General features: G+C 42.0%; 1 protein-coding gene across 1 annotated transcript in view; it reads right to left on the bottom strand.

Annotated features, from left to right (window-relative positions):
• The window catches only part of wdpcp (WD repeat containing planar cell polarity effector), a 100,136-nt gene that overhangs the window by 73,803 nt on the left and 11,937 nt on the right, over positions 1-14,396 (bottom strand). Inside the window, exon 2 of the mRNA XM_080482149.1 lies at positions 3,097-3,181. Coding sequence (XP_080338275.1) covers positions 3,097-3,157 — 61 coding nt within the window. The 5' untranslated portion in view covers positions 3,158-3,181. The remainder of the gene's footprint in view (positions 1-3,096; positions 3,182-14,396) is intronic.

Here is a 14,396-nt window from a genome sequence, read left to right as displayed (position 1 = left end):
GCTGCTGCTGCTCCTGAGGCCAGGTCACACTGATACAACAGGAGAGCTGATGACATGCACACACATGCATGCACGCACGCAAACACACACACACACACACACACACACACACACACACACACACACACACACACACACACACACACACACACACACACACACACACAGACATTAAGGAGAATTAGTAAGTATTTCATACTTGATGAAGCAGAAGATGTAAGGAGTTCAGACTGTTGAGCGTCAACATTCAGTGACGACTGTTTTAGTAAGTAGAGCAAGCTCACCGTTTTATACACTTATAAAGGACAATTTTTATTATTTACAATCAAACTTGTATCAGAGCTGATTTTATTGCAACAATTTTTTACGTTTCTATTTTGATCATTATGGCTTTCAGCTTAAAAGCTGAAAATATTTCCTACAATCCGTTGAAAAATAACTTCAAATACAGAATAGTCATTACGACATTAATGCTTTTGAACACTAACTCTGGTTCACACTTCATGTACAGATTCAGGGGGGCAACATTTCTGTGCACATGTGACAGTGGGGTTTGAGTGGTGGGACATCTTGGGACTTTTTCTTGGTCATTGAAGAGACAAAATCATATCAAGGACAATGGAATAAAGGAGGATACTTCTATAACCTACCGTGCAAATCTATAAATAACATGGAAATACTGCGATCATAGATCTGTAATGACTTCAGTGCATTGACAGTGTCACGAGATAAAATGATAATCTCCGTCTATCTTTTACGAACTTCATTATGTAAGAACTTGCTAACAGAAATGGACCCACAAAGAAGTCAAACTCTCACAGACACACCCACTCTGATCATCATATAAAAGCAACAACCAAGCAAAGCCCCGGACCCTTCATGTGTTCTTTGACGCTCCCAAAGACTCCGTTTACATAATGCTTCAAGTAAAAAAACACATTGGTATTGCGTTTTCGTTCCAGAAACGTTTCTTGTTACATGGTAAGATTTTGAAAACGACATCTGTTCACATGGAAACGGTAGAAAATGAGAACGATGTGGTTGGTTGAGTCATGACACTGGAGGCCACATTTTTGTTTTCTTGACTTGACAAAAGTTGCGTTTTGCCCCGTTTCCACAAAGACAGAGTCTGAGCGTTTCAGAAAAGTTGCATTTTCGCAATTTCAACGGAGAGACCGTTTCAGAAAAGGTACTTTTTCCCCCATATCTTCTCAAAATTTTCAAAAAGTTGCGTTTTCGTGGCTTCGGGCACCTTTGTCACCCAAATTGCTCCGAAAGTTGTCTAATTTCACTCGTGTAGACGAGGCCTGGGATTGTCCTAAACACTTAGAACTAAACTGTAGTTTGTACATATCAAATTCTTTCATTTTGGAGGATTTCTTTTTTTTTAGAGTTTAACATATGAAGCCATGAAGAATGGGTTCTTTAGTAACTCTTTCGGTTTCCTCCATAACTCACAATTTAATTTAAACGCTGACAGCTCTGAGAAAATTTCAGTGTTTAGACACACACACAAAAAATCACCAGATTTAAAGCACAAGCAAGACCAACAGGTTAAATCAGCGTCCTCATTTAAAATCTGTGTAACGAATGACTACTGCAATATCTTCCACGAGCTCTCCTTGTGCAGCAACAGCACTTTTCATTAAGTGTATTTTTTTTGTTTTTGTGGTCGTATGTGATGTAAGGAGGGTTGTGATAGCACACGTCACACCTCAGCGACCAGGTTTCTTCCCTCAGATGCATCCGTCCACGTTCTTCTGAGATAGCAACAAGCACACACAGCGGGGGAAAAGAAAAACAACAAACAAATAGGGATATGTCATCGTCACCTTGGATATACACCTCCTGGTACCTTTGTGTATGTACACACACACACACATTCATACACAGACACACTCCGAGAGACGCTATCTCCGTCTAGAGCTCAGCAGACTGTGAAAGACAAGGCGGAATGGAAAGGAGGAGAAAACAAGAAAACTGGAGAAACAGAGCATTTCCGTCTGACAGAGGAGATGGACTGATAGATGGCGAGCGAGAGGAATCACACAGAAAGTGGCGGAAAAGTCGAACTTGGATGATGATCAGTGTGACAAATTTAATCACACTACGTATATAAGTGAGTGTAACTTTCCATACAATATTTACGAGGTCATGATTTGCACTAATGAGGTCAGAGGGTCAAAACCCCACAAGTCCAACAGAGATCATGAAAGAGGGAAGAGCGAGACTTTACCTCCTCTGGCGTTGTCAAAATTAGGTCCCTTTTAGACGACAACGTTTCAGTCGAAAACGCCACGTTTTTGCAATTTTGTTTCAGGAAAGTTCCACGTTTACAGGGCGACATTTTGAAAGTGATGCCCATTTACATTGAAATAGCAGCAAGGCTGAAAATGATGTAGTGTTCCTGATGGGCCACTAGTGGTTGCTGTTGGTTGTTTTTGTAACCACACACGTGGTATAAACTTTAATAAAGGGAGTTCACAGACATTCGTATGGTCAGACGGCCAAGTTGGATTGTTATTACAGTGACTGTCAACTATAAAACTCCCAAATCCCAGGAGAATGTGGACTGGGAGTCATGACACTCTGGAGGAAAACATTGCTATTGTCCATTTACTCGTGTATGTGCAGAAGAACTATTAACAAACGGCCGTGGTGCGCATGGGCAGTAAGAGCGTTTCCACCAGATGTCCTCCAGGTGAGGAGATTACCAAAGATTTGCACATGTAAAATTAAAAAAACTATAATTAAAAATGTTTAATCATTCACTGAGAAATGTGGATCAGTGGAGTCTAAACATGTGTGGTCCCAGAATGTGTGTGTCATCATGCTTTGGTGCACTTTAAACAAAGTACCAGGACAGTTTAACATGGTGAAAACAATAAAAGGAATGTGAGCAATAGCACAATAAAGAGAAAGCCCGAGAAAGTGAGAACAGACGAGGTGAAAATTGATGTTGACTGAGTCGGATTGTTGAAGCAGATACAGGTGAGGTGGGGAGAAGGTGTAAAAACAGAGTGAGCGATGACAGAAAGTGCCAGAACGAGAGGAGTGAGAGGAGGCAGGGAGATTGAACTCGGTGATAAGTGGTACCTTTAACTTGGAGTGAGCTCTTGGTGGACCACAAGTGCAGCTCAGCCAGGCAGAACGCCATCAGACGGCGGCGCGTAACCCGAGTCTGCCGAGAAAGACGAGGACAAGAGAAAGAATTGAGTGAAAGATTGAGAAAGAGACGCAGGGCAGACCAAACATGACTTCAGATGAATATCTTCACGAGACGACATAAGAGATAACAGACAGGCCAGTTTATGTCGAAAGGGTCAAGCGAAGCACAACCAACATGCAGACGGACCTACAGGCCCGTGTGACGACCCAGGCGACACTGAGGGAGACGACCTGAGCAAAGAGAAGTAAGGAGCTTTGGGAAGCCTAAGTTTGGAGGAGTTATCGACGAGAAACCCTGAACAAATACTTTCTGTGTTGCATGTTCTACCTGTGCCTGTGTTTTTTTTTCTCCTAGTATTTCTTCTCACTATGAGGAGGTATTTGTCTGTTTGTGTGAACTCTGTGTGAACACGTTGAACCAGCCCAGCTTTGCATCAGTAAGATGCAGGATGGAACTCACTCCCACAACCCATCAGGAACACGGACTCATTACTGAACTTTAAATATTTTCTATTTGCTATGTAAAGCATATTTAAGTGTATAAAAAGCACCATACAAGTTTGATGTATTATTATTAGACAATAAAAAATAATTATGAAGCATTGGAACATTTGATGAGTGTGAAGAAAAACACTTTAAATGATTAAATTTACTGATAAAGCTGAGAGGTTACCACATCATCACAAAGGAAAAAGACAGTCACACACTCATATTGTCATCTACGGGCCTAACGAATTCGGACAGTGAGCAATTGACTGTACTCGAGAGAAATACCCACACACACGTAGGTAGAACATGACAACTCCAGGCCGAGGGCCAAACTCAAACGGATAAGGAAAGAGTAGACCATGTTATATTTCTAGTAAGAGGGTGACTTTTAATGCTCTGCCTTACTCAACATGTCATAGCTGTTTTACATGAAAAGGTAACATGACAGGAATATTTAAAGTAAACTCAAACTAGAACACAAGGAGTACTTCAAATGAGTACAAAATGGTGATAGTTTCCTTTTAAAGTCACGTTTTAACAAAAAAAAAAAAAAAAAAACTGATTAATGCCAAAGTGACAGAGAGCCTGTCGGACACTGACGTGAACTCAGACTGACACTGGTTGGAGGTCATGGGTTACGGCGCGTGCATTCACACTTCCCAGGCGAGCAGTGACGGACACCCTCTCCGGAGCTGACAGCTCAGACAAAGCGGGCGGCATTCCTTATATCAGCTAATGAACACAGAGCAGAGTGTGTGACAGCCGTCACTGCGGCCGCCGCTGCTTCTTTATTATGGCAGACTTTATTCTCCGGCCTGTTAACTTCTCCTCCTGGAGGGTTAAGCTGTTGCTTTCTTTCTAGTGCACTCTGCAGGGGTCTCCCCTGTAGTATCGATGGGCTGGTATTGTACTGTATTGCTGGCTGACGTACTCTATTCTGTGTGTGTGTGTGTGTGTGTGTGTGTGTGTGTGAGAGCTGTGTCCTGACTGTGCTTTGTTGGGCTGCGTATTGATGTTTCTGTGATAAGAGATTTTCCCACTGCGAAATCAATAAAATATGGCAAGTTTTACCACGACAGCCCCGACCGAGAGAGCAGCAGCTACCGCCAGTTAGCACTGTTAGCATGACCGCTATTAACAGCACCAATAATATCAACAGCTTTCAGAAATACACACAGAGCTCATTGATTTCAGTGCCACCTAAGTTCCGAACTCAAATTGGATGACTGAAAAGTTTACCATTCTGGTATATATTTCTACATTAAAAAAAAAAGTTTTAAGCACTTTTGAATAATAATGTAATAATTTGTATAATTATGGCCTCTGATTTTTTGGGTAAAATACTTAAAATTATTCTGTTCTTCCGGACAGTATTTCAGATTTTTCTGATTTAAAATCTAAATCTGTGACAAATAAAATAAACTTTATATGAATTGCTGTAAAAGGGATCTAGGAGTTTAACCATTTTAATTAAAAGTCAATTGTATTCAACTGTTTTGAGATGTATTCAAACGATTGTTCTAATTTGAATGACGTCATTTGGTGCAAAATATAGTGAAGTCAAAAAAAATTTCTCCTTTAGCTGTTTTCTAGCAACGAGGCAGCAAGCCTTCATGACTGCATCACCAACATCTCAGCTCAAGTCTCAATGTTGTGTTGTCTGCTCCTTTTCAGAAATGTGTTGTTGTTGGGTTTTTTTAATTAATGTTTTCTGTGAAATTTTTACAATTTGCTTGTTGGTTGGGTCAGATTGGAGCCGATTTTGAACCACAGGCTTACATTTGACACTCCTGTCCAATTAAATTGCATCAGACTGAACTTTGATGAGCAAGCTTCATGTATTGAAGCTGTAAAAAAAATCACGTTTTTACTGTTAATATTACAACTGCAACTCCTAGTACATGTCTCTTGTCAGTTCAGCACGTTATAGTTTTTTGAATTACAAACACTGTTTGAAAGAGAGGATTTCTTAAAGCTGGGGAATTATAAGGAAATACAGTTTTCAGCTTAAGACTAAATGCAGCTACTTTAATTGTATGTAAATGAGGTGGCCCAAATATTAGAAACACTCATATAGCACAGCTTAACACCACTGGAAACTGAAGCAACATTAAGCAGTGTTGCCTTTGTGTAGGCAGACTTTATGTCAGTATTAAGTCAGCAGTATGTACAGGATCACGTTACAGTGTGGTGTGCCAATGTTCCTAATAAACTGGCCCATGAGTGTACAGTTAAACAGATGTGATGCAGACTGACATTGCAGTGGGGATGAAGATCAGATTAGGATCCATGAGCAGGATTCTCCACATAGTGTGGCAGAGGTGGAGCAGGACTGCTGTGCTGGGTGTGATTTTCCCCATCAGTGCAGTAAATGTTCTCCCTTCTGCTTTTCGCTCTCATTAAAGCTGAGAGGGGACTCTCTCTTATCTTCAACCTCTTGCTCCTCTTGATATAGGGAGCGGAAAAAAAAAAAAAAGAAAAAAAAATCGGATTTTGCCTCTCAACCCCCAAAACTACAAATCCCGAGAAAAATACACAACGATAACACTGGGTGCCATGGAAACGCTGGGGCTAGCATGGCACAGCAGCGACAGCGTAACGAGTTTCCTGACATAACAGGATTCTTTCATCCTCCTAACCTGCTCTCTCCCTTTTCCTTTTTTTTTTTTTTTTTTAAGAAGTCGTCAGCCTTTTTGAGAGGAAAACCTCATTCCAGCCAGCTTTCATTCAGTTACCGGCGGCCTGGGCAGCCCGGCAGATCTTGAGACCTTATTCTGAGGGGCTGTCGAGGTCTCGGGGAATGTGCAGCACAACAGAAGAAACAAGGAGGCTGCTGGAGATACAGAAAATGAGTGAGTGTGTGGTTGGACAATGGACGTGTGTGTGTCTGCCACGAGCCCTGTGGCCACACACAGATGTATCTGAGCGAGATAATCAGGGTTTGTTCAGCGTGAGATAGCCCTTTGTGTGCTAACGAAACAGTAACTGAAGACGAGTCAATAGTCTGCCTCATCACATGCATGTTTACCCAGTGAATCTTCGTTTTTCGGCTGCTCCCTGCAGGACTCACCACAGTGGATCATCTAACTCTATCTCACTCTGTCATCACCAACTGCCTCCGTGTCCTCGTTCACCACATCCAGGAATCTTCTTGCAGGTCTTCCTGTTTTCCTCGTGCCTGGCAGCTCCTTGTCCTACTCCTTTGTCCAAACTCCGAAACCGCTTCAGCTTAGCTGTCTCTCTGAACTTTAATTTTACAATACAATGTCACCGTCTCCACAGCACACGTCATAGCAGGTCCTGGTCTTTCCGGTAAACCTCCCCTTTTCACCCCTTTTCACCCCTTTTCACTCTTGAGTCAGCATTGACACTCCTCTCCTCTCGCTCCATCCTGCTTGTACTCTCTTCTCCACATACTTAATTTGACTATAAAAACATTTGTAATGTACTCTACTTTATAACTACTATTTGGACTGAATACTTCAACTGTGTCAGCATCTTCTTCTGTACATGTATTTACTGCAGACTAAGAAAATATTTAGGTTTAGGCAGAAAAGGTTTAGTGAAGAAGTTACATCTCCTTTACCTTTCGAAGAGGGGCAAACGTATTATCAGGAATTATTATTTTTGATATTATCCCGGATTTTTCACTGAGAGCATCCTGGACATTTATATTCAAATTATTGCTAAACAATTAAGAGTCTATTGAAATTTGCAGCAGACAAACATGTATACATAGGCTACATGGACAAACACACACTTGCACTTCCAAAACAGCCCAATTCAATTCACTTTAATTCATTTTGAACACTTCTTTGAAGTTATGTAAAAGCTGGAAGATGCTGAAAAAGTGAAATTAGATGCATCTAATAGGGATAATTCAAGTTTCTACAGTGGTTCGGTGATGAGATATTCCCTTTCTATAATTTTCCACAAGCTGGACTTTGACAAATATTTCACAATGGACCAATAATTTTTAGTGATGTAGGATATTTTCAAAGGCTTAAATAAATAAGTCAAACCCTAAAATGTTGCACACAAGCAGATAGGTGTGATTACATTTTTTTTTTTTATCATATTTCAAATCAAATATGAAGCAATTCCAAAAGATCTGTCAGGGGGATTGTTGTGAATTTGCAGATTTGATGTGGAATATTTTCTATCACAAAATTTCCTAGAAACACATTTAGGCACAGCGGTGTGTGTAAACAAATACACAAATACACACACACACACGCACACGTACACACCCAGCGTGCCGTACAGGTCCTGGACAGCTGCCACACTCATTCTGCGTTCTGGCTGAGGTTGCTGTGGGCTACCTGTCCCCCCGCAGGGCTTTGTGTGGGTGTACAGTCAGTGTACAGAGGGCTCGGTGCGGGGTGGGAGGGGGTCGAGGTTATTGTGCCCTGTCTTTACACTGGTAAAGAGACTGCTTTAACATCAAAGGACAGGAGGGAAAACACAGGACTCTCCTTTCAAAGGCAGTCCACAGGAAGTACGACCTTGTCTGCTCTCTGCATCTCTTTCTCCGCTCTTCTTTCTCTGTCCCCTCCGGGTGGTTACCGAGTGCGAGGGCATGTGAGCAAAGAGCAACAGAGAGTGTCTTTGCAGGACTGCGCTGGGATGTATCCGTGTACATGAGAGCGACGCGGAGAAAGCGAGAGGCAGAAGTTTACGTAAATATTTATTTGGCGGTGGTTTTCACAGAAAGAGAAAAGCCTTTCTGAGATATCGCAGCTCCCTCCTGGTTGCTCTCATCACTGTGAACTCGGATATTTGTTTAAGCAAACAGAAGCCAACACAGAGCTTTTGTTCTTCATGTGTTCCGAGTGCATACGAGTGTATTTACCTGACAGAAATATCACTGAGTATTTGTGGTCTGACTCCTTTCCATCCTGTACATCCTCCCTTTCATCTCCTGGGGGATTGAGGCACCAGCATGCAGATTGAAATGACGACCTTCTCTACAAACGGAGCCACAGCCTCCGATAATCAGGAACCAGCAGAACACAAACTAATATGACCAAATAGAAGGTTGGTGCTTGAATCCACAGACAAATGTAGACGTAGTCAACACAAAAAATTAAATATATAAAAAGATACAAAACAAGCACTTAAAAATCCATTTCTTTTGATTTCACTCCTTGTCTTGGATTTCATTAAGTCTGTAAAGGATGGTGTAACTACACATGTTTAACATAAATAGTAAAAACAAAGGAGTAGATAGATTTATCACCTGTAACCTCTTTGATTTTCCCCATTGAAAGTTCAAAATAGATCATGCAAACTCCCCACAGAGACTCTCTCCAGGATTCAAGCCCAAATATTCTTGCTTTAGGGCAACACATCGGTTCATGTTTTAACAAAACAGCTGAATTGGACAGTATCAGTGCGCTCGTAGTCAGATGTTTGCACTTCTTTGGGTCCTTGAGTAAAAGCTCCTAATTCCCAAACTGCTCAGGCGGCATAAAGAGGGACATCTGATGTACAACTCGTTCCAAATCAAACATTTAGATTCAATGATCCACTTTGGCAACCTCAGAGGGGAGCAGCCAAAACAAAATGACATCCAGGAGAAAGATGGGTGAAATAGGAGTGAACAAGTGTGATATTCAGCAGTTGTGACCCCGACTCTAGAATTCACACCCCTCGACCTCCTTGAACAAACATGGTATGTTTTGATTTGTTGGGTTGATTGGAGTTTTACTAAGCTTTATTTTTTTTCCAGGCGTCCTTGAGTGTCATGGAAGGTAACCAGGAATAAAATGATACATTTATATTATAAAATTATTATCAATATCAAGAACTGGGTTTGTCTTTTTCTAATCATCGACAACATTTATGTTTCCATTTAGGGCCACATGTACACATTCTAACCTTTACCTTTGTCTATTATTGTGGATTACCACAGACCAAGACAATCGATTTAATCTAGATCTAAAGGCAGGAATGTGTATGTGTTAGAGGGTATTAAGGGGTTAATGGGTGAAAGGTGAAGTGGCTTGCTCCAGACAGTGGATGACCTGAGATGCTATATGAGGGGCAACATGACAAATAAGCATGTTTTGGATTTTTTTGGAGCTATGAATCATGAAAATCTACTTATGAGGAGTGCAAGAATTTGGAAAATGAAGTGGGTGGGGAAAGGTGGTAAAGGTTTCCCTTTAAGCCTTATAGAGTCTTGAGTGATTATTGTAATTATCAGAAATTATCTGTTCAAAAGCTCATTTCAGTGATGTGTTATTAAGCAAAACTCACAGATAGATGTGGCCTTTTCTAGCAGATGTGGGATGATAACCAAATCTGTGGTCACCTGCAGCATCTGTCTGTGTCTGGAGCGAAACTGGAAACAAGTGCAAGACCGAGGCTCTGAAAATCGAAGGAAAGCTTCCAGACATTTTGCCTTGACATCTGAACAATCCTCTCTCACAGGTGTGCTCTCGCTTTCTCACCATGTTTCCTTCACTTTTTCTCACACACACACACACACTCTCTCACGCCAGAGGCAGTGCTGTCAGCCGGGGCAGTGGTCCCATCACTGCGAGAGAAGTGATGTGATAAATTACAGGGTTAAAGAGCTGCCACAGGGTGACTGACACAAGGCCATCACGGCCGGGTCTCATTCCTCCGCCCACAAACACACACAAACCTGCTGCAGACATCAGACGCATACCATCGCTTCCACTCTCACCTCCACGGCTGTGGGTAAATTTGTCTGCTTTACCTCTCCCTTTCTCATCACGCCTCTTTTCCTTCTGTACCTGCACTTCCCATCCTTTTGCGTACTTGTCCCACACCTTTATCTTTCCCTCCTTCTTCTTGTCTCACATGTTTCCCTGAAGGACCCCCTATTAGAAGTGCATTAAGCTTCCTGACCCAGTCTGCCAGCTTTCGCTCTCTCGCTCTCTGTGTCTGGCAATTTTTACTCCTCTCACTCTTTGTCTCATCTGTCTGAAAGGAAGCTATTTGAGGGTCTGAATTTTTTTCTCTTACGCTTTCTACACTTTCTACTCCTGACTCTCTCATCTGTCGCAAAAGAACCCGTTTCTAATTTTCTCACTTTTCTCAACCTGCAAGTTTTATCTCTCTCAGACACTTGAGCGACCGCCTGCTCTTGTTTTGGCTCTTGGAGAGAAAGTTGGCAAACATGAGGAACATACAAAGACAGACCAGAAGGGTCCATCCCCCACAGAGGGAGATAGGCAGAGTAACGGGAGTATAATTGTGAATGTATGGGAGCATATTTTCCAATCTGAGGTGCCTGAGTTTCTGCCAGGTCTCCGTCACAGACTGCTTGAACACACGCACTCGAGTATTCAGTAAACATACTTCGGCTCGCAGATCAGTCCGAAGTCGCACACACTCCAATCTCTCAAACTCCTGATATGTGAACTCCTGCAGCTTGCGAGCACATACGTATGCATGGACAGGCGTATAAAGTACAGCGCAGACTCTGCTATCTTCCGATACCTCGGGAAATGTACACATGCTCACATTTACATACATATGATATCCATGCACACGGACTCACATCAGCTCTTATCTTCAGGATATCCTTGAGGGACAAGTCCTCACACTACCGGTGTCACATTGGAGCAAAAAAAAATGGAGAAATTCTGATCTGTGCACACTGACAACAAAGAGGCTAAAATGTGACAAAACAAAGAACGCACATTGTGTAAGATGTCTAATATACGTCATGAGCAGGCTGAGACAACAGATAAGGTCTGAATGGTGGAAGCTCTCAGGAAAAGACTTGATCATAAACATTCAATGGGTTGACGTGTGCAGTTAAGCCGTGCCATGGTTGGAGCATGTTGTTGGTGTTTTCCCTGGTATACATGCACAGGAGTGTAATCAGTTATTGTCAAAATCATGTTGTAATATGTTTAACGCAGTAGATTACCTTTAAACCACATTATTTGGGTACATCTCCTATGTTAAAAATGTTTATTTCTATCGAGCCAATGTGCGTCTATGTACTTCTCAAATTCAGCCTCCCTCAATACAAGCATCAAAACACAAGATTTACTAGCACGTCACAGTTGTATCACGGGATGGGTTAAAGAAAAATAAATAATTTCCCCAAGGGGATCATAGGACAGTCATCAGATGAAGAAATATCGGTGTCTGTTTAAAGATTCTTACAGTATTTAACTCCAAATTCTAATTGTGGATTATGCAAGTAATAATAATTAGTAATGTACACCACAACTCTAAGAAGGCCCCATGAATTTTTACTTACACGATTAAGTTGGAGGCTGAGAGGCATGTCACAAAAGCATGTCGAAAACACACTTGTTAAGCTGTAACATGAGGTGTGATATGCATTCTAGCCTGTAGGTGTCACTACTGGGTAGTCATCATGAAGTTCCCGTCAAATTTTCAGCCAGAATTCGTTTCTCAGTCGCTTCACCTGAGGCGTTACTGAACTTGACCCGCTGAAATGGGACAGAGTGACGGCAGGGTTCTTCTAAGTGGAAGCGCTGCGAGGCCTCGCGGCAGTATATTACACACAAACCTATTACACAAGCAGGTACAGTGGAACGTCTCAACTGTCCCGCCGCAAGAAAAGAGGGTCCGGAGGAGGGAGGAGCAGAAGGCGGGCAAAGTGGCGCCAGGCGGCAGGCCGAAAACCTTTCATTCACTCACACATACAAAGTCCCACAGGAGCCCATTGAGCTGTCAGCGGGGGAAGAATAGAGGTGACGGACAGGCAGAACAAAATGAGGTAAAGGTAATACTATTCAAGAGGGGTGACAGGTACAGTCACTCTGTATGCATGTGTGCATGTGAGTGTGTGTGTGTGTGTGTGCGTGTGTGTGTGTGTGTGTGTGTGTGTGTGTGTGTGTGTGTGTGTGTGTGTGTGTGTGTGTGTGTGTGTGTGTGTGTGTGTGTGTGTGTGTGTGTGTGTGTGCGTGTGTGTGTGTATCTGCATGCTTTACAGGATGTGTCAATCAGCAGGGAAAATGACTATGGAGTGACATGACTGCTGGGCAATCTCATTGTTGAGTGTGTGTGTGTGTGTGTGTGTGTGTGTGTGTGTGTGTGTGTGTGTGTGTGTGTGTGTGTGTGTGTGTGTGTGTGTGTGTCTGCAGAACAAACCAGGGGATCACCTGAAGCACCAGTTCAGGTCATGCGGCGGTGAAGAGGTGAAACGTTCAAGAGTTAAGACAAGTCGAGCAGGAGAAGCTTTAATTCCACAAACAAAAGAAAGAAAAGCAAACTAGAAGCACTAAAGACAAATATAAGCAAACTAAAATGAAGTTCTTGCTCAAAAAAAACAACAACAAACTGCTGAGTGAGAAATTCAACAATCACCACCTCCAGCAAACCAGAGGATCCTTTGAATTGATTGTACGACTTGACTACGGCCGTAGTGCACATGCGCAGTAGCACCGTTTCCACAGAGACGAAGTCGGAGTGTTTTCAAAAAGCTCCACCTTGGGAGCCCATTTCAAAAAGTTGTGTTTTCGGTGGCTCTGAGCTCCGTTTTCGTGTGAACGGACATCCATAACGCAACCAAAGTTTTGTGTTTTCAGTTGAAAACATTGTCGTGCAAACAAGGCCTAAGTTGACAGCACAATGTTCAACATCAAACTGCAGATGAAAACTAGGATATATTTTGATTTGCAAGAATCACAAAGCTGAGAGTGATGTAGCTGCGTGGTGGAGCCGGTATATGTATGTACAGGGTAACATGATGACAGATCAGTGTTTCATAGTTGCTGGTTTACCGAGTTGATCGCCTTCCAGCTGTGTCAGTGGTTGCTGCTTATTATTGGAATATATAAGTTTTTTTCTGAGAAAAGTTTAATCTAACTAGCAGAAGAATTAGAAAAAAATGAAATACAAATTATTGTTAAAGACCTTGAACTATCGAACCAATTTGTTTCTGTCAGTCTGACAATTAACAGTACTTTCAATTCCAACTATGTCTAGGTGCAATCAATGAAGGAATTAGGCCTCGTTTGTCAATAAATATGAATGGGATTTCTTTTAAACCACTGACTCATTGACTGGGTTGTTTTAAAATTTCCGCTTGTGCATTCACAATCCTCCTGACTTACAACCATAATTAAACATAATCTTGAATATGATGTGACTATTTTATACTTCACTTTTCTACTGACAATTAAAACCCCTTGAAGTTGAAAAGTAACATACTTTCCCTCATGTTTATCAATATTTAAAAGAAGCTTGAATCTCATTGTCTTTTCTTCCAACAAGCACAAAACCACTATAATTAGAACATAAAGTTATTGGGGAGAATGAGAAAGTGTGTAATTGTTCAACCAAACCCAGCAGCCTGTCCGTGTCCCTTTGCTTGTGTGTGCATGCCGGGGAGATACGAAGATGAGTGGAGGGTTTTCTAAGCAGATGTGTAAACGTCATTAGAGGAGGTAATGGAGGGAGGAAGGTGAGCTGTGTGGAGGGGAAACCTGCTCCAGCAGAGGTATTTACTTAAGGCCTGGAGCAGAAACACAAACACAGCCCTAGTAATGGCTGAGATAGAGCGGCACAGACGGAAAACAAAATGTTTGGCGGAAAATGTGTAATCATGTTTTGATTAAGTTGGGTAAAGAATAAATAAAAACAGCAGCACAGACTTGATTTGCAAGGGAGTTTTAACAATCTATGATTTCCACAATCACACAAGATTCCTCTAAACCAGCCATGATTGTCTTTCACTCCTGTTCAGCTAATAGGCCTAATCCGGCCAAGTGTTTCTCTAA

This window comes from Lipophrys pholis, assembly GCF_963383615.2.
Source record: "Lipophrys pholis genome assembly, chromosome: 15".
In the NCBI taxonomy this organism is placed as follows: Eukaryota; Metazoa; Chordata; class Actinopteri; order Blenniiformes; family Blenniidae; genus Lipophrys; species Lipophrys pholis.
Note: the sequence above shows the minus strand (reverse complement) of the source record. Positions and strands in the feature narration are given on the sequence as shown.